The 21,536-nt window shown below is 49.0% G+C and overlaps 1 protein-coding gene across 5 annotated transcripts in view; it reads left to right on the top strand.

Moving 5' to 3' along the window:
• Positions 1–3,386: 3,386 nt before the first annotated feature.
• The window catches only part of LOC133345861 (prestin-like), a 102,480-nt gene continuing 84,330 nt past the window's right edge, over positions 3,387–21,536 (top strand). For 3 of the 5 annotated variants that reach the window (XM_061556908.1, XM_061556910.1, XM_061556912.1), the window contains exons 1-3: positions 3,387–3,469; positions 4,582–5,110; positions 11,074–11,184. In XM_061556908.1, coding sequence (XP_061412892.1) covers positions 3,404–3,469; positions 4,582–5,110; positions 11,074–11,184 — 706 coding nt within the window. In that variant the 5' untranslated portion in view covers positions 3,387–3,403. Of the gene's footprint in view, positions 3,470–4,505; positions 5,111–10,866; positions 10,978–11,073; positions 11,185–21,536 lie in introns of all 5 variants that reach the window. The other 2 variants (XM_061556909.1, XM_061556911.1) reach the window with 2 other exon arrangements.

Consider the following 21,536-nt stretch of genomic DNA (forward strand, 5'->3'; position numbering starts at 1 on the left):
ACTCCTAAAATTGAGGCAATTCGCTCAATTCTCCTGCCAGCCTCGTCCCCTAGTCCAACGCCCCCCCCCCCCCACCCCCCCCCCAGTTATCCCACTCACTTCCACGTGGAAACGGCTCTCTCTTTATTGATTGCGCTCCTACATATCCAAAGCCCACCCTGCTTCCTCTACCTTGGACCCCATCCCTGCGTCTCACTTTACCTCATCTCCTCCCTCTGATCCTTCACAACCCCTCGTCTCTCTCTCTTCAATTCTTCCCTCACCTCTGGTGTGTCTCCTGCCATCTTTAAGGCAGCTATCAAATCCCCCTTTAAAAACAAAACCCTCTCGACACTTCCAGTTCTGCCAATTATACTGGTCTCCTCCTTTACTTTCCTACACTTCTTCAATGTCTTGTCCACTCCGGCCTTACTCACGTCATCTCATCCAATTCTCTTTACCCTCATTTCCAATCTGGATTCTGCAACTCCCGTTCTACCGAAAATGCCCTCCTCACTGTACGGAACCATTGAACAAACTCTGCCTATTGTGGCTTCTCCTCAATCCTCATACTCTTGGATCTTTCCTCGGCCTTGGACACAGTCGATCACCCCGCACTCTTTTCCACCACCTCCAGTCTCCGTATCTCGAGCACACCCCTCTCCTGGCTCCAGTCTTGTCTCTCTTCACGTACTTCCTCCGTTTCTTTCAACCACTCCAACTCCCTCCTCCCACTGTTGTTGTCCCCCAAGGGTCTGTCCGAGGGCCCTCGCCATTCTCTCTCTATATCTCACCTCTGGAAGCTGAAATTTCTTCATTTAACTTTCCCCATCACTTTTTCGCCGGCGACACCCAGTTTGTCTTCCCCTCTCCCTGCTCCCATCCACCCTGTCCTACCATCTCATTCCCTCCCTTCTCACCCGTTCCTGTCTCCTCTGCTCGCAACCTTGGGGTCATCTTCAACTCCTCCCTATCCAACCACATCTCTGCCACTACCGGCACCTCCGATTAGCACGGTTGGCTATATGCATGGTGCAAACTAAGTTCAACAGGCATATATACCAACACTTCCCGCTTTCATCTTTTCAATATTCGCAAAATCCTTCCCCTCATCTCACGATCTGATGCTAAACTCCTGGTTCCCTCCCTTGTTTTTACTCACCTTGACTATTGCAATTATTTTCTTATTGGCCTTCCTGCCTACGCCTTCACTACTCTCCAACAGATACAAAATCCCTCGGCCTCTGATCATTGTTCACCTCCACCACAATTCCCACGCTTCTGCTCCACTTTCACAACTCCACCAGCTCCCTATCCACTATTATCGCCGTCTGTTGAAATGTCTCACTCTGGTCTACAAATCCCACCCCCCCATGGGCTTACCCCACCATATCTCAATCTTACGACTCTGCCCCATCCCTCCCGCGACGTTCCCAGTCTCTGCTGTCCCTCACTGTGCCTCCCTCGCCCTGCACCCAGACCCAGTCTCGCTCTCGTTCCTTTCCCCTGATTGCTTCCCTTCACTGGAACAAACTCTCACCGCACATAAAACAATCGTCTTCAATATCACCTGCTTCCATCCCAACCCTTAAAACAGCCCCCATCTCTTCTGCCCTGCCTTTCCTACGGCTGCTTTCTGTCCTCCCAATATGACCAGGCCTGCCCCATCATCCCCTCCTTAACAGCTTCCATTTGTCTTCCTAACTGTCACCATAACTACATCGCCACTTTGAATAACCCCACTCGCATATTTCAACCGCTATCGTGTAATGCAAAATTGTATAATTATTGTAAAGCGCCTTGGGCTGAGACGCTATATAAATCTAGATAAAATAGGATGAAGTACAAGAACAGGACTTGCATGCCAATCTCTCATTTGTGCAAAATGTGCTGAAGTGGATAAAAATAGCTCTGTTGCGCACGGTATATAATGCACAGATGCAGGGAGGTGAGAGAATGCACCAAACCAAGGTTCGGCAACCAAAATAACAAGAAGAAATATTTTTTTCCGTAAAAAAAAGCGAATTACTTCAAGAGCCGCAATGCACGTGAACAGCGTCACGTGCAATTATAAAGTGCCGTGTATATGGCAGGACAGCAGTCCCTCGGTTAACAGTGACATCGGCTAACGGTTTTTCGGTTAACGTTTGCACCTCCCATGGGAGCCCCATGGTTTCGACTGACGTTCACATTTTTTTGACAATTAACGATCTGGTTGCGTTGTGTACGCGGGCGCCAAACTGCGGTCAATACGAGCTCACGTAAGTCGGGCTGAGCGATGCCCTCAGCCAATTAGCGACGCCCATTTGTGAGCGTTTACACCTCGACTGGGCTTTGTTAAACATTACGTTTAATGTGTTTATTTGGGCAGTGGAAAACAGCACTCTTTGCAGACTCGGCAATTGTTCGACTTATTTTTCAACTTGTAAGTGAATTCGATTAATAATTATTTCTGTTAACAGTCGTTTTCGTGGAACGCATTGAAAGCGTTAACCGAGGAACGACTGCAAAGACAGTTTGAATGTTCAGTGGGGGACGCGATTTTATGTAAGGGGAGGTGGGGGGGTGTAGGGGATGGGGGGAAGGTGCTTTGCTATTGGTTATGGTGCTGATAATAATATTGATGTCAGAGTCTGTTCATTGCCCTAGCTGGTGTCCTGTGTTGTAGTGTTCAGTATGTTGTCAGCGGAACTGTTAATTGCTGTTGTTGATTGAGGTTGCTGCTTCCGCTGCTTCAGATGTCCATGGTGTTTCTTTGACACTTGATTAGTGTTGGTTGTTCCAGTCGAGGAAAATTCCGGGCCACATCACTTACAATCTTAAGGGTATTGCGTGACATAGCCAATAACGGCTGAGAACAATGCATAATTACGGACGAAGAAAATGAGTTTGGCAACATTAAAATCGAATTATCCTTCATATTGTGGATAAGTAGTGTAAGTGGCCAAGATTAAGTTGCATTTACGCAGCGCGATGACAATCCCTGTGACGTCTCCCATTTATTGCAGCCACTGACAAAACATTTTTTTGTACTTTTGGTTATTGACTATTAATAAAAAAAGCAGATATTTATCATACGAAATATTATCACAAATAGCGTCCATTTTGTGACGTATTGAAATGTAGATGAATTGTCGTGCACAGTTAGAAAGCTTTGAAGGCAGTGGTGATCTGTAAATACAAGGACCTTGACTTTCAGCAGCAAACATCACATTCCTCCGGATGGATCATCCTTGTGCGAGCACTGCTTTAAGTGCACCGTTTTTTGGGGGATGTTTTGATTTGAACTTCTTACTGCACTCTGACAGTGCATTTCAGAACAAAGAGGGACCTTATCGTCCATACATTAAGACGACATTCTAAATGTATCACGACACTAAAATCTGGCCTTAAAAGCCAGTGATCTTTTGGCAGGGAGGATCTCATGCTACGCTATTCCGCCGGAGTAAATGTTCTCCGCATAATATATCTCCAGGAACTGAGGATTTGGGTGAGTCATTTTTTATAGTTGCTATAATAAATTGCATGCTGTTTATCTTTGACTATAAAATGTGCAATGCTTTCAACCGGTATTTAGCGTAACACCACCGTACATGTTTTAAGTCTGGACTGCTGTATAAAACTAATTGATTTATATCCTTAGCACTGAGCCATCTTTCTTGGCGGTTTATCGTTTGATATCAGCAGCTTCCTTATAATTTCTGCAGAGATTTGCCGAAGTGTGCCTACCTCTATCGGTGGCGCTAAAGGTCCGTGCTTCATTTTAAACAATGTGCCGTTGTGCACTGTTGTCGAAACACAACCTCTGTATTCACCTCTAAATTAAACCCCCACTTCACGCCGGGGATGCGTTCCTGAAAGGTGCGACGACGAATATCGAAACGACGCAAATCGAAGCGACTTGCAGGGTAGTCGTAGTGGGTGGTCGAGGCGAAGGCTGAGAGGCGACGGATAACGAGAAAGGGCGGACGATGCTGCCAGCGACGTAAATTGTGGTGCTTGAGGCAACGCAAATCGGATATCGGTATTAATAATAAAGTGACGACGTAGTTGCGAAACGACGTTAAAGAAGATGTGATATCTCGGTGCAAACTTTATTGACAGCATAAAGGGTTCGTGATTTAAGATTTCGCTATAAATATATTGAACCAATAATATTTTAACTGAGCTTTGCATTAAATATGCCATCTATTAAAACTTCAGTAGCATGACACACATGTTAAAGGTTACATAGCAACATTACATGTTTTAATTAAATGACATTGAAATGAACTTAATCACAAGCAATGCTACTGAAGTAGTCAATGACATTTCTCCCAAAAAATGTTTACTCTAAAAGGGTTCTAGCATAGTCTGCAGTCAAATAATGCATCTAAACTTAATGGTTGCTAACGCAAATTACGTTAAGCCTCGCGTGCTTAATCTAGCTTGAAGTATGTTGCTGTTGCTCTCAAAAGGATGTTTACTTGCTTGCAAGTAACGTCTGCTAATGGCGGCCTGTGTCTTTTACGTTCTCAAATTTCAAGGCATGCTCTCTTGGTTGTCACGAATGTGCATTGTGCGATGCACTTAACCACGGCCGATGTTGTCGACACGAGCCAGATCGATCACTGGAGACCCTTGGCAGTCGCTTGGACACCCACACGAGGGGCAAGGCGAGCGGCCGTTGAGAAACATCGAGGGGCGCTCTTTAGAAGTGAAATAAATAATTTAACGACGGTAGTTACACACACGCACAACAAAAAAAGACAGCGGATAAATAACGCAGGTGCCTTGACACGAAGGGCCAGGATGGAGCGAATGGACTCTCACGCCACGAGCCAGACTCTTCCCCAAAAGACCCCAGTCCCCGCACTCCCGGCGTACGCAGCCTCCACGATGATCCACGTGGAGAGGCCAATCTACCGCGAACATGTCCTCAAAAAGAGCTTCGGTGGAGGCCGGGACAGCAGCGGTGCGCAGCTGCTGGGCCGCCTAGCCGGCTTGTTCGCCTGCTCCTGGAGAGGCGCCCTGGGACTCCTGTGCAGGAGGATGCCCATACTCGACTGGCTGCCCAAGTACAAAGTCAAGCAGTGGCTCCTGGGGGACATCATCTCCGGCCTCACTGTCGGTATTGTTCACATACCGCAGGGTAAGGCTCACCGTTATCTTTTCTTAATCCGACAGAGCACATGGAGACACTCGTGTGTAAAAATACAGGAACAAAGTATAATATTTAAGAAAAAAAGGTACGCCATCGTTGTTTCTCCATCGATGTGAACAGCTGAACATTTCCAATGTTCGTGGTGCAGCAATTTTCTTTGCATGATAGATGCAGCTATTTTCATACCAAGTTTATTCATGTACATAACTCTGCGTTTGTCCAGCTCTATCACAAGTGCGCACTTGTGTTTACATGAGTGCACATGTTGAATGTTTAACAAAAATAATCAATTCTTCAAGCTTGTTTAATTCGTTGTTTACGTGTGCGTCTGTATATTAGAAGCTGCATTCCTGCGTGGGTTATTTTCTATTGACATATTTAAAATGTCTAATGCGAAGTCTTCGGTGCAACAAACTCAACTTCATAATCAACGTTTTTGGGTTTAGATCGCGTTTATTTATAAATGTGTCGTAACCCTCCACCACCCGACACGGCCAATCAGTAAAAATGTGTCACGTTGACAAAGACAAAGAGTTCACTGCTTTAGCCCACCGGTGTGTTTTACTGATTGGCCGTGTCGGGTGGTGGAGGGTTACGACACATTTATAAATAAACGCGATCTAAACCCAAAAACGTTGATTATGAATAACATTGGTCGCGAAAGCCTACGTGTTAAACTCAACTTCCCAACAGTGTCAAGCGTGTCTTGTCTAAATTCATATAGAATAGCGGTATATTTATCAACGTTGTTGATTTGCAGTGAATCGAAGTGGCGATGCTGGGAGTGGTTAAGTCTGCTGCAGGGAGGAAGGAATAGGAAGGAATAAAGAGGAGCAGATGAGATGGATCTGCTGCTGCTGATGATGATTATTTAAAATAAGTATAACCCGTAAAAACAAAGTTTTTCACTATAAATCCTTTATATGCGTGGCGGCTAGAGTCCTCTCGTCCTCTGGCTTGAGATGGCTGCCACCTATGGGTCAGATGATTGTCTGCCAGTATTAAGCAATTGGTAATAAAATATTTAATTTGTTTTCCCTAAACAGTGTAACATTTTTTGAAATTTTAATTGTCTCGCACAACGAGTCTGTGTGAAAAATGTCAGCTCGATTGGATCACGGGAAGTGGGTTAAAAAACGACCGAAAGATTTGCACGGTCGTAAGCAAGCAAGCAAGCACGCAAGTGAACTTAATATAAAGGATTTAAAAAATAGCAACAGGAGTGGGAGTGTGAGTTGGAGAGCAATGGGAGGCTGTGGGGCAGGGAGTTTAGCGTAAGAGTGGTAGAATCTGAATATTTATGCTGGAAGAATCCGATAAGCCTTTTAGCTCTTTTTCACAGATATCCGTTCAGTAGATGGTAGAGTGGGGAGGGGTAGGGAAGAGGTTTAGCACGCTGCACTAGTAACCCGACGGCCCGAGTTCGATTCCCGCTCACGGCCAACACCAGTAACGATTATCTGAACCGGTTCTGGGCCTCTCCTAGGTCGACTCAGCCTCAAACGAGTACCTGGTGTGGTGTGCAAACATCGCCACGAGGAAGACAAAGGTGGCAGAGCGTGGTTCTGGCCACCCACCCTCTTGTGTTCTGTGCCAGCCTTCATAGGTGCTCACTAACAGCACTTGCTCCAAGTCTGTTAAGGCTATACGTGGAATCTTTGACTTTGTCGTTGGAACGTAAGAGTGGCGTACATTCACCCACTCGTGCAGGGAGTTATTGTGGGATTGGGACAGCAGGATATTCCCATCAACAGCATTAATGGGTTTAACTGGTATGTTATTACTACAAATGGTTCTTGTCCTGACAGAAGACAGCATAATGGTTCGTGCTTAAGTCATTACCTGCAAACAACATTCCCAGTCAGTTTAGATTCTGCATTCTGGTTGGTCTGTACACCATGGCAGCTGTATAGGTCTTACAAACAATACGCATATATTCTCCAATGTTAATTTCATCGTACCGTATTTAAATGCTGCAGTTTTCAGTTACAAGTCTTACATCCAGTATGTAGGTTATTTTTTTAAAATAAAATTCGGCCTGAATAATGTAGAGTATGTTTTCCCACTTTCAAATAATTCTTGAGTTTGCCAGAAATTCCGCTAAACGCGATTCCACCTATGGCATGATGTGTATTGCTATGTTTGATTCTTTATACGTCTAATTTTCGACAAAATATTTCAAGGGCGTATTCAATATAAGACAGTCCCCGAGATACGAACATCCGCACTTACCAACGAACCGCCATAAGATGTTATTATTTTTAACCATCCGACTTATGAACATTCGCTCGTACTTACGAACCGAACCGTGGAACTATCCTACACGAGATTTGTCCCAGCAATGAGTCCCATTATCCCGCTGGAACTCATGATGTCCTTTCTAATAAGGAAGCCAGCATAAGGACTCAAGGTAAGTGAAAATAACATTTTATTTTTATGTTACTTTATTTTATGCTTTATTTCCTATACAGTATTTATTAGAGTATTACATGTAAATGTATAATTCTTTTTTAATAATGAGTTTAACAATACTTCACTTTTTTGTTGAACTATAACACATTTTTATAACACTGTATGTACTGTACAATAAAATTTTGACTTCCGAGATACGAACAAATCGACTTACAAACGGGTCTCAGAAACGCAACTCGTTCGTAAGCCGAGGACTATCCACATCCTTCATTATTTACAACTTGCGCAACCTCTACCAATAACTTAATATAACGCTTGTTGCACATGCTCAAATAACCTAGAAATCACAAGTTAGATATTGGCAAGATTTTAAAGAATGTTAAATACATCGTATGATCGTTTGCAATCTAAAATAATTAATGTTTGATAATCGATGACGCATAAAATAAACAGGTATTAAACATGTTAATAAATCAAACGTATAAATAAGCCACATTTAAATGTTGTCGATTTTCAACAGCTTGTGCCTGCTGAATCGACAATGTATAAATACACGTCTCTTGTATAGATGTTCATGGCTTTTAGGATAGTTTGTGGGCTGCATTGCTGTGGGCTGCCGTGTCAGCAGTCATTTGCCCGATTTGCAGTGTGGAATTGGTGATGCCCCATTGCCAATGCATCCGTCCCCAATCAGTTGCCCGAAAGTGCCGACGGGAATCAGCCCACGTGATGATGTCATTACACTCGCCCCACCGACGGAATGAGCCGACCAATCAGGCTGCGTCTTTCTTGCACACAAACATACACGCGTTAATGTGCGCGTCAAAGTTTCCTCCGCTGAGATGATAATCATCATCAAGATGATGATTACGATGCTGAAGATAAGGAAAATATATTGATGATAGATGAAGATGATTACGATAATGATGATAATCTTGACACTCCTGCTGCAACTACTGCTGATCCGCCAACCGCCAATCCACACCAAACCCTATCTCATGGCAGGCCACCAACCTTTACGTTCAAAGTGTGCACACTGCACCAGGAAGTCATCCAAGCTCTTAGACAACAAGGCCTGAAAAAACGAAGTTTACGAATAAAATCCATATACGGAAAGAGAACAATCACACAAAGGTTACTGAAAAACGGCACCAATGTTATCTGGGGAGTTGGACAAGGTGACAGACTTTGAACAAAGTTATACATTTTCCAAAATTGTATTGGAAAAACAAAAAGGTATACATTCATAGAGAACGCATTAACCATCTCAGGTTTTCTGACATAATGTTTCCAAAATGTGCAATACATCTGTTTACAAATTTATAAAGATTGCAAAGTTGAGTTCACAATTAGTGAGTAAAAGCAAGTTGACGTACAACAAGTTTGCTAAACAATTGGAGATATTTGTCAGAAATCACAACAGTGTGTACTTAGGACTGCTGTTGAAGGCACACCGGGATCAAGATGAGTTCAGAAAGAGGTGAACGAGAGCTGGTGGGGTGCTTTTGGAAATCTGAACTCAAGTAATAATGAAAAGCAATGTTTCCAAAATATGTGTTTTATTCGATGATATGACATGTGGTTCAAAATACATGATACGCGGTAGAATATTGAAAAGTATGCAAAGAAACATTTAGCGAGATGCATGCTTGGAATTGCACTGAGATTCAGCGAGAGAAACACGTGGATCACATAACATTTATGCAGGTGAATGGCACAATTACAACTGTTGAGAAAAGTCAGTGGGCTTGGGTAGGACACGCCGCTAGAAGGGACGATGACCGATGGTCAAGAGTGATAATGGAGTGGCAGCCAAAGAATGGAACGCGTCGGAGAGGACGTCTACCGAGGAAATGGCATAAAATCAATTTGCATGCAGATGCCAGATGGATTTTTAAATCACTGGATGGTGAGAGGTGGTGGCATATTGGGGAGGCCTTCACCCAGCAGTCAGTTGACCATGGCTGGTGACAATGATGATGATGATGATTTGGTAACCAGATGGACGCCTTGAACTCAACTAGCACTTGAGTACCTGCTTTCATTATTCTGAGCAGCCTCGATTTGAACCCAGACTCAGTGCTCATAATGAACCAACCTCTCATCTCCTTTTAACGCTTTATTATGCAATACCGAGGCGATAATTACAATGTTGAGTATTGCAATCATAAATTGATAAGAGTGTGATTCGCCTCTCGCATATAGCTGAAAGTTATTTCGCTGAGTTATCTTCAAAGTTAATTAATTGAACGTGGTAACACATAAGGTAACTCTTCTAGGTCTGGTCGTGATATTTGTTTAAAAAGGAAAATCATCCCAAAAGACGAGGATATTTCCTGAAAATTGTTAAAATTCCTTGGGGTTAAATTTTTCAACATTAACATTACAGGTGACAAACTCTAAATGGACTCTTCGGACACTTAAACTGTGTTCACGCATGACAACGCAAGCGATCTTTCATCTGACCACATCGATGTTCATTGTTGGAATAAAGACAGAATGTTCCACGAATTTGAGATGCACATTTATAAATATATCTTTTTTGCCGCTCGCTGCCCTCTGCTAAGCAACCGAGGGGGCTAATGGCCACGCTAAACCAATACAAGCAGCGGACCAAGGTTGCGGATTTTTTTTTTGTCCCCGTCTCCTCCGTGGACGCACCCCATACTCGGGAGCCCGCTGTGAGCGGCCTTTTCCAAAAGCGGTTGAGCCCAAATGCAAGGGCGAGCGAGTCAATGAAAACAGACGAGCCGAGTCACAATCAACTGCACAAACACGTGGATGGTACAAATGGCTTAAGTTTCCGTGTGTGCTTTGGCATTGTTTTGACTGAAGTGAAAGCGATGGCGGGGAGTGTTTTGGGCTGAGTGTTTTAGACCGATGCTGATTTAGGAGCGGTGTTTGAAGTGTGTTCTAAATCTAACCAATACTATTTGTGTAAACTGCAGTTGTGTATTGTGCGTGATTCAAGCAATTCATTTTTAATGTTTACCACTCAACATGTTTGTTGGAAATGCATTTTTGCGTGTAAGTAAACTGTAAAGGCACAACGTAGTTTAATACAAGTCTTGTCAATGCTTGCTTATTTTTAGATCTTATTTTTCATTTTATATAACTTCACAAAATGTTGTGCATCAACTTAACTTTGTGACACCACCATGCAGTTTATTAAAATCTGAGTCACCTGTAGACATCTGCAAACGCATGCATTGCTCACATTTCGTGCACAGAATAACGTTAAACTGAATTATTATTGTTGTTCAAACTTACGAACGTTTAAACATGTGCAAAGGGATTACCCTCTTCGTGTATTATCACCCCTGAACTCTCAGGAATGGCCTATGCCTTTTTGGCCGCCCTGCCTCCAATATATGGCTTGTACACGTCGTTCTTCCCAGTGCTGATCTACGTGATGGCCGGCACCTCGCGCCACACATCCATGGGTAAGTAATGGACACTGCTCGCAGCAGCACGGCCCGCTGGCTCAAAGTCGTGCTCTCTCTCCTCTCTCTTCTCTCTCTCCTCTCAATGTCATTTAGGCATGGCCTTCGCCCTGCTCACATCCGTTGCCCCCATATATGGCCTCTACTGCTCCTTCTTTCCCGTCCTCTGCTACCTCTTCCTGGGTACAGGCCGACACATCTCCACGGGTAAGTGAGCATATTGCATTGACGAGGCAGGTAAGTTGTCCCACACCGTAAGCAGTCGTCACTCCCTATTAGCAGCAACTTGCCGCACTGCAATCCGAAAGCAAGTTTATGTCTGTTGGCACCAGGGCCGGATGAAGACGTTTTCACCTCCTACATAAGAGACATTTGGAGTAATTTGCTAGTCCACCAGTGGAAGAAGGCCTCGCCATGCCGTGTAGGGCATGGGGGTTGTTTGACCAAGACGTTACTCCTTCTTCCTGAGGGTGAGAGACGGTGTGCAGTGGTTAGAGCACAGAACTATGAACCCGGGAACATTAATTTAGTTCCCAGCCATTCCATTTATTTATTTCGCATGACCAGTGAAAGTCAACTATTCGAGATTCAGTTCAATTGCTGTGAGAGTTGGTGAAATTCGCATACGCCACGGTCTTCACACTTACATTTGGGGCAATTCGAAATTCCGTGATCCGTATTTTGGTGTTCGTAGCCGCAGTCACACACAGCGGAGTCTTTAATTTCCCACTTGCGCTCTAGGTATCTGCATCTTCTGTGGTTTGTGTGGATCTGGTTAAGCAATGCACATTGTTTTCATGGACGATGGAGTGTGGTTGTGGGCTCACTGATGAGCTGTGCGTAGTGGAAGTCGAGCAGTGTGGTTGTGGGTTCACCGATGAGTTCTGTGTAGTGCACACCGGGCGGTGTGGTTGTGGGCTCACTGTTAAGCTATGTGTAGTGCAAGCAGGACAGTGTGGTTGTGGGCTCACTGATCAGGTTTTTGTTGGGCACGTTACTTGAATCGCACAAATTGTTTCATGCCGTTTCGATGTTGAAATGAATGTTGCGCAGAGCTTCTACACGATTCCCACATGGATCAGTTCTGTAACTCGGCCAAGCGTGCGGGATGTTGTTCAGACAATCGTTGTTGTCCACATAAACATCAGTGGAGAACCAGTTTTGAGCCTTCACCAACCTGCACTTTCCATCATGGTGAAGTATGGTCATACAACCCTCACGACCAACACAGCATTGGAAAATCATTCAGCAGTGAATTGATAGGCTGCAATTATTATTACAGCAGTACATGACTGATACCGCACTCTAAACAACATTGAACAAAAATAGTTCTCTTAATAGAAATCTGGCATATACTGCTACGAATAACAATCGACAGTTCATCTAAGATACAAGAAACAGCTGAAGTGGCAGCGGTCCATGGGGGACTGACTGCAGATGTTGACTACATTCCTTGAGCTGAGCTGGCCACAGCAGACCTTTCCTCCACTAGATTTTGTTTCCTCTTGTATTTATTTGCCCTGCTTATGTTATACCACTTGCGACAATGAATTCGCATGCCATCAGCTGCACATTGCGATATGCATCACCCAGTTCCCCACGCGTGGTGAGATATTGTGAACAACGCAGAGCGGTATTGTTTCAATGCAGTGTGAGTTGTCAGTGTATTTTCTGTATGTATATTGTATGTTGAACTTCTTTCGCACCGTACGTAGCCAACCGTGCCGTGCTAATCGGAGGTGAAAAAATTCACTGGTTTGAGTCCCACAGCCACCCGCACATTTGTTTGGGCACTGGAGCTCAACGATGCCTCGTCTATTTTTAAATGGTGGTAAATTATCTGGTAAAAAATAATTATCTTGATGCTTTCAACAAGTATGTTGTACATGCGGCAGGATACACCGTTAATACAAGCAAACTGTCATAAATTCAAGATACCCATCATCCCACATCCAACTCTAGTTTTTCTACCCTTCTATTTTATTGAGAATATTCGTCCCCCAGCCGATGACCAACTCTCCTCCCATTTCCATGCTGCGCCATATATAAAAAAAATTGCATTTACAGCCCATGTAGAAAGTGTGAACACCAGGCAGACCTCGCTTAGCGCTCTCAAGAGGCACTCCTGGAGAAGTGAACGCTCATCGAATCAGCGCTAAAAGGGGTCGTTATACCATTGTGTATATGGGGATGCGTTCCCGACGGCGTAATTAATTAAAGCAATATACGGGTGCTTCATTGGGGTATTTGGTAATAGCGTCCATAATAATAATAATACAGATAATAAACATAATTTCGTGAATAAAAAATATATATACAATTTAGTATCGTGTACTGTACTCACCAATGATATTCTACAGTACTACTCCTACAAGGCTGGACCTGCTGTGCTCCCAGTCCGGGTCTTAGCGTTGCCCTCAGTCTAAATGTGGTGAGGTTTCTTTTGGATGGATCCTGAGATTATCTCCTCGCCTGGTGAGTTGTCACATAAAAAAAAAATAGATTTTTGTTCGATTTTTTTCATTATCGTGACCACGAATCGAATCGCAGGGGGGAGGGGGGTGAGGTGGGATTTTCATTGGCTCAGAGCGTTCGTCGCTCATCATTGGCTGAGCCAATGTAAACACAGATGGCGGGACGAAGTGCATTTCTTCGGCCGCCGTTGCGAAATTTTTGGGGGGGGCATTTCATTATTTTTTGTTGTTAACGCACAAAGCAAAAAAATGTTCTCCAGGACAAAGAGCGCTACACTGCAACGAAATCAGCGTTCTGCAGGGTGGCGCTAAAGCATAGAGAAAGTTCCTCCCCCCCACCTCTCTATAGCCGAAACAGAGTGTTGGGGCAAGTGCTGTGAGCGAGCGAAAGCGAGGTCCTTGCCACGAGCAACACATTCCACCCGTCCACCCCTTGGATCGTCTCAGCATCGGCCACTCTATGGAGCTGTCAACAATCCCTTATCAGCGCCCGACCTTATTGCTGACCAATTCAGACCGTATTGGTCACCCAGTGCCCCTTATAAAGCTCAACGTTCATCCTACAAAGTCTCATCACAACAAGGGAGAAACACAAACAAATAGACAAACACATTTTTTTGCCCGAATTGAAACGGCCGCACGCCGTATGGACCTGAAATCTCAATTTGCCTGCACACGAATACGGGGTAAACGCTATGGGTTGACAGGCATGGTATACACAGTTATAAGTGACCCTTAAACACCTCCACCACTCTGCCCGGTGCGCGTTGAAGTAGACGGGATAGGACATCAGTCACTCTCTTACTCCCCGCTTAAGACTAGCTTCGTTGGCCCTGTCCGGGAATCAAACTCATAACCAATTTCCCTGTACACTGTAGGAATTCGGGGGTAAACCGTATGGGTTCACAGATACGTGTGCGGGTTGTGCACTCATTGTCGCTCGCCACAAACACATTCCTGCGGAGGGAGCTGGAAGGAACGTTGGGTTGCTCGGTCAATGGCCAGGGTCAACGGCGGCGTGGTGTATTCCGCAAATACGCCCGACTGTGAGGGCGGGCACACGCCGTCGTGAGTAGGTTAAACGTTGAGTTTAATAAGGGCACCACGGGGTGACCAGCCCCTCCCTACCCAGCCCCATCCCTCCCACCCACCACCCCCCATCCAGCCCCACCCTCCCCACCCAGCCCCTCCCTACCCTCCCCACCCAGCCCCTCCCCACCCTCCCCTCCCCACCTAGCCCCACCCACCCAGCCCCTCCCCATCCTCCCCTCCCCACCCAACCCCTCCCCACCCAGCCACTCCCTGCACGACGGGCGGACGGAAACAATAATCCCCTGTGGGCTGGTGTAACCTGGCGGTTTCTACCAGTATAAGTAAACGCCGTTGCAAGCGTCAGTTAACTCTGATTTCATGGCACAGTTCAACGCATTACATGTGTAGGGCTGTTACAGAGGGGCTGTTTGTGTAGGGCTGGTTGCATAGGGGCTAACGGATAACAAACACAGTGGGCGGGGACTCCGTGAGCACACGGGGTGGTGCCCGCAACGACGTCCGTACTGGACGGCGTGAGGGGGGTTTCGATCCTCTAGGGGGGTATAAAAAGGGTTGAGCCAGAGAGCTCGGGGCTCAGTCTTAGAGTAGTTGAGGGAAGAGAGAAGACCGGCCAGATAGGCCCTGGACTCCCCCTGGGACGCCGCCCTTGTAAGGGCAGTGCAGGCTGGAGCCAGTGGCGTGGTCCCGGAACCAGAGTCAGACCTCTGGGATTCCGGGTACCGTAGCCCGACTGACCAGTGTCGGGCCAGACAGCCTCCCCTAGCCCGTTAGCGGAGGACTCGGCTAGGAAGGCTAGCTAGGGGTGAATTCCCAGTTGTACGGGTGAGGGGGCCGATACATCCCTCCAGTATTGTAAGACATTGTGCAAATAAATACGTGTGCCTTACCCCGTTGTCCACGCGTCTTCAAGAACACTTCATCTGGCGTCAGAAGAACCAAGAACATGGACACGCGCCAAACAGCTCGAGCCAGGGAACAGCAAACGGAAGACGCCGCCGAAATTGTCGAGCCCGAGATGGCTCAACAAGACGACGTGCAGCCGGGGCCGGACGCGTTCTTGCCGGAGCGTCGCCATGAAGAGGAGCAGCGGACAGACCACCTGAGGCTGGCTCACGAGAGGCTGGCGGAACTGCTCTACGCCGCTGCCGCTACGCTGGAGAACATCACACGGCTGGGGGCTGGTGGTCCACCGCGGGGCGAGGGGAACCGGCGTCCGGAGCGCCTTCCCGCCATTTCTGAAGATTCAAATTTTGAATTTCCCGCCATCGACGCGGCGACCGCTAGGGGCGTGGCCAACCTCAACCTGGGGTCCGACATCGGCCGCGCTGGGGCTGCCGCATCAACGACGGAGGAGGGCGCGTCATCAAAGCTGCGACAGGCGATGCCATCTGCCGTTCGCGCCGAGACGCAGCCGGGTCGGGGAGACAGCAGCCCACGGGACTCCACGGCAACTGCTGCGCTGCATCAAAGGCTGCCCCCGCTTAAAGAATTCGTGGGCGCAGAGGGCGACTGGAGCGGCTTCCGAAGACGCTTCCTCGCCCACCAAGAAATGGCTAAATGGACAGACGCAGAAGCTCTCAGCGCCCTGCCGGCGCTCCTGGACGGCGACGCGCTTGCCGCCCTAACATCGGCACCGAAGGAAAGGCGCTCTACGTTACCAATGGCGCTGCAGCTGCTGGGAGGGGTCTACGGACCATCGGCGGAATGCAGACAGGAGTTCTACGACCGCAAGCGGGGAGAAAAGGAGTCGCCCCTGGCGTACCGAACGAGCCTCCTGGCGATGGCCAAGTCGGCCTTCCCCCGTATGGATGACGACGGCATCGACGCTATGGTGACGGAGAAAATACTCCTCCTGGCTGACGATCTTGACATCGCTGTCGTCGCACAGGAGGACGCGGAAATGACATCGCTCCAGGCGGCGCGGCTCCTCCACGCAAACCTCCTGTCGCTCCGGCGAAAAGCCAGCAGGGCATCGGCGGGGCGTGCGGTGGCTGCAGCCACCCTTCCGACGGAGGAACTCTACGCCGTCGACCACCGACGGCAACAGGCGACGAAGTGCACGGCCGGGCCAGGACGGGTCGGGCCGTTCCGACCATTCGTCACCTCCGACGTCGCTCCCGCGGTGCTTTAACTGCGGCGTCCGGGGCCACGTCGCCTCGGGGTGCCGCTCTCCTCGTCAGCGCGGGACGACACCTCACCGGGACGACGGGCCTCATCCCAAGCTCCACCATCAAAAACCGGCGAGTCGCGGCACCCCACACGTTTGGCCCACACACACACCCGTCACGCACTCAAACACCGCGACGAGAGGGGGGCCGGTATCACGCACCATCGCACCATCACGCACCACTCCGGGTACCCATATCGAACCCGGCCAGTGGTCCGTGCTGGCCGATCGTGTGGTTGCCGCATCGTCGGGGTCGTCGGCCGTTGTGGGGTATATCGACGGGGTTGAAGTGCGCATCCTGGTCGATACGGGAGCATCGGCGACTATTATTTCGGAATTAATTTATAATATTCTCCCCGTCCGGAGTCGTCCCTTGATGCCAGTTAACATACCATTCTATGCGGCTAACGGGGGCTCACTTGGCATCATCGGACAAATTCGTGCCCAAATTTGTATCGGGGAAATAAAATTGTCTGGGCCGATTTTTGTTTCTTCCTCGCTGGCGGTTCCGTGCCTGCTGGGGACGGACTTCCTGGCCAAAATGCCGATTGTAATTTTGATCGACCAGGGGTGCATAGAGCTTCCATCGGGCAGACGCATGGCGTTTCTGCCATCGCCGGTTGCGACTCGGACGGCGTTCGCGACGGTGCCGGCGCTCGTGGAAAGAACGGTACGCGTTCCTCCGGGGACGCAAATGCTGGTACCCTTGAAACTTCGGCGGCCCCTCGTTAAGGGTGCTGGGGCACAAGGGGTACTGTTGGGACCGTCTAGGGCCGGGGTTAGTGGACCTGACTTACTACCGGCCCAGACCATAGTGAGAGGGGATGGTGAACCCTTCATCGCGGTCCTAAATGTGGGCTCGCGGACGGTGGTGATCCCACAGGGGACCGTGCTTGCTCACGCAACGCCGGTGCCGTGTGAGGAACCCGCCGTAAATTGCGTCAACACTGTCCCTGCGTCGCGACCGCATTCGGACAGCGATGAAGGGTGGCTCGAGGCGCTTTGTGCGGGATCGACGGACCTGTCCGATTCAGAGCGTCAACAACTTAAAACATTACTGCGAGAATTTTCCGACGTTTTTAGTCGAAATAAATATGATTTGGGTTGCACTCACTTGCTGCGTCACCATATTGACACGGGTGACAGCGCGCCAATTCGCCAAAATCCGTTTCGGTTGAGTCCCGCCGAAAAGGACCATGTCAAATCGGCTGTTGATGACATGTTGGCCGCGGACATCATTTCTCCTTCCACCAGCCCTTGGGGAGCGCCGATCGTCCTGGTTAAAAAGCAGGACGGTTCGTTGCGGTTTTGCGTTGACTTCCGGCGTCTTAATAAAATTTCGGTTGCCGACGCATACCCGCTCCCTCGGATGGATGAATCGCTTGACGCCTTGGCGGGAGCGCGATTCTTTTCCACACTCGATTTACTTTCGGGATTCTGGCAGCTTCCTCTGGATGATGAGTCAAAGCCTAAAACTGCTTTTCGTACACCGCACGGCTTGTTTCAATTCAACCGGTTGCCGATGGGCTTACACTCAGCGCCGGCAACTTTCCAGCGTTTAATGGAATTGGTTTTGGCTGGACTGCAATGGGAGTCGTGCCTCATTTATTTGGATGACGTTATCGTCTTTGGAAAAACCTTTGATGAACATCTCCAGAGGTTGCGGGCGGTTTTCCTAAAGATGCGGGCTGCTAATTTGAAATTCAAGCCCCAAAAATGCCATTTGTTGCGTGATTCGGTGCGTTATTTGGGGCACATCGTGGGACGCTCAGGTATTGCTACCGATCCCGCCAAAACGCAGTGTGTCAGCTCCTGGCCGACTCCCACCTCGGTGGGAGAGGTCAGGAGTTTAATTGGGTTCGCGTCGTATTATCGACGGTTTGTTGCTGATTTTGCGACAATTGCTAAACCCCTGCACGCTTTAACATCTAAAGGGGTTCGGTTCCACTGGGGTCAAGAGGAGGAGGCTGCGTTCCGCTCCCTTCGGGACGCCCTGGTGAAAGCCCCTCCCTTGATCTACCCTGATTTTTCGAAGCCCTTTTTGCTCGACACCGATGCGAGCAACACGGGTATTGGGGGTGTGCTTTCCCAGGTGGTTGATGGCGTTGAACGGGTGGTCGCATACGGTAGTCGGGTGTTGTCTCCTGCGGAGCAGAGATATTGTGTCACCCGTAGAGAACTGTTGGCAATTGTTTTTTTCATCCAACAGTATCGCCCATATCTGTACGGTCGGCATTTCACCGTCCGCACAGATCATGCGGCACTACAGTATGCCCTGCGGGTTCAACAACCATCGGGACAGTTGTCTCGATGGTTGGAGGTTCTCCAGGATTTTGATTTTGAGACCACTTACCGTAAGGGCGTTCGCCATACCAACGCGGACGCTCTGTCACGCATGCCAACCACCTCGGAATGTGCATGCCTCCTGGGGTCGGGACCTTGCAGACCTTCAGGGGACGCATCGGTTCCGATCCTGGCAGCCACCGACGACGACGAACCACTGCCTGATAATTCGATCAAACAACAGGGAAGGGATTCCCTGTTGGGGTTGCCCGTCACTGAGTGGGGGCGCCTCCAAATGGAGGATACCTCCCTCCTCGGGTGGCGTCGTCGCGTCGGGGGTGCTGGCCGGGTGAAAGGTGATTCGGGTGCATGGGAAATGGTACAGGGTCTGCTCATGCATTGGGATGCAAAATTACAGCGACATCGGCTGGTCGTCCCTTCGGAGTTGCGAGGCAAAGTGGTGTGGGCCGCGCATGAGCGCCTGTTACATCTGGGGACTCTAAAGACCCTTGCACTGATACAACTAGATTTTTTTTGGCCTGGTATGACAAAGGATGTTGGGGATCTTTTGAATTCATGCCCGCGGTGTGCGCAACGGAAACCGCCGGCACGGGAGTCTAACCCGCCTTTACAATCAATCAAGGTGTCCAGAATAAATGAGCTTGTCGCGCTGGACATCTTGGGCCCATTTCCCGCCACCCCCAGGGGCAATAGGTATTTGCTGACAGGAGTCGAGTATTTTACGCGCTGGCCCATGGCCTGGCCCCTTGCCAACCAGTCGGCAGCAGCCATTGTGGACGCCTTTGTTCAGGGATACGTCCTGGACAAAGGTGCTCCGGAACGGCTGCTGACCGACCAGGGTAAAAATTTTTCAAGCAAATTACTTAAACAAGTTTGTGACCTCTTAGGCACAAAGAAAATTCGGACCTCCCCGTATCACCCACAGACAGACGGAATGGTCGAGCGCCTGCATCGCACCATTTCGTCAATGATGGCACAGCAGGTCTCAGATTCTCAGACTGATTGGGACCTGCATATTCAGGGGGTCTTGGCGGCATACCGGATGGCACCCCATGCAGCTACGGGATTTTCCCCCTTTTACCTTATGTACGGTCGCGAACCCGACCCGCCTGTTCGCGCCCAGCTGCAGATCCCCGACCCGCAAGGAAAAACTAAATTGGCTGACCACGTCAAATTTAATCTGGCTAAATTAACAGAGGCGCGGGATGCTGCGAGGTTGAACTCGGACCTCCGTCAAAAGGCGAACGAGCGCCTCAGGCTGGGTCGGGCGCATGTAATACAGTGGAAACCGGGGGACAGGGCATGGTTGCACTGTCCCCAAGTACCCCTGGCCACCTCCCCTAAGCTGGCGCGGCCGTGGCGGGGCCCCGTGGAAGTGGTCGAGGTCTTGCGACCACAGTGCGTGCGCATTCGTTGGGGGAAGCGGCGATGGTTCGTGCACCCCTCTCGGTTGAAACCTTTCGTCGCGGTACACAAACCCACTTCACACATGCGTGGCCAGACGTGTGGGGGGTCGACCGACTCACTAGCTCCGTCTCCACCCCGCTCACCTAATGCCTTGCCGGCCGTGCCACCTCCAGGTGCATCGGGACTGACGAGCCCGCACCCACCTGCTGCTGCAAGGGACGCCGAGGTTCCCGCGACGTCAGACGCGGACTCTATACAAAACGAACAACCGCCACCGGCGGGTTCGCCACCCGGGATTGCCCCGTGTGACGGGCCTGCAGCAAGGACACGCACAAAAATGCGCAGACTCTTATAATGCATTGGACGAACATTTTTTTTCTTCTTCTCTCTTACGTACGGTTGCGTGGTGCTGCGTCGGTGGGGAGCTCCTAACACATTTTTTTTGTGTTGTGTTGCATGTGTGCTGCGAGTTCCCTGCTTAACCTGTATATATGCGTCGCTCTTACGGTATTCGTATTTATTCAGGGGGGGTGCGTCGGATTGTTCCCTTCGGGGTTGTGGGTTTTGTTGTTGTCATTGTTGTTGTTGTTGTCGTTGTTGCTGTTGGTTCCTTCATGTTAGCGTTAAAAACGTTTTTTAAGGCACACGCGGGTATCCAGGGGTTAAATAGCCTTTATTAAAGTTGTTGCAGCCGGGACGGCTGCGAGCTGTACAGGGGGGGGTGATGTAGGGCTGTTACAGAGGGGCTGTTTGTGTAGGGCTGGTTGCATAGGGGCTAACGGATAACAAACACAGTGGGCGGGGACTCCGTGAGCACACGGGGTGGTGCCCGCAACGACGTCCGTACTGGACGGCGTGAGGGGGGTTTCGATCCTCTAGGGGGGTATAAAAAGGGTTGAGCCAGAGAGCTCGGGGCTCAGTCTTAGTGTAGTTGAGGGAAGAGAGAAGACCGGCCAGATAGGCCCTGGACTCCCCCTGGGACGCCGCCCTTGTAAGGGCAGTGCAGGCTGGAGCCAGTGGCGTGGTCCCGGAACCAGAGTCAGACCTCTGGGATTCCGGGTACCGTAGCCCGACTGACCAGTGTCGGGCCAGACAGCCTCCCCTAGCCCGTTAGCGGAGGACTCGGCTAGGAAGGCTAGCTAGGGGTGAATTCC

Source organism: Lethenteron reissneri, chromosome 23, assembly GCF_015708825.2.
Source record: "Lethenteron reissneri isolate LAM-NWPU_2019-01 chromosome 23, ASM1570882v1, whole genome shotgun sequence".
NCBI lineage: Eukaryota > Metazoa > Chordata > Hyperoartia > Petromyzontiformes > Petromyzontidae > Lethenteron > Lethenteron reissneri.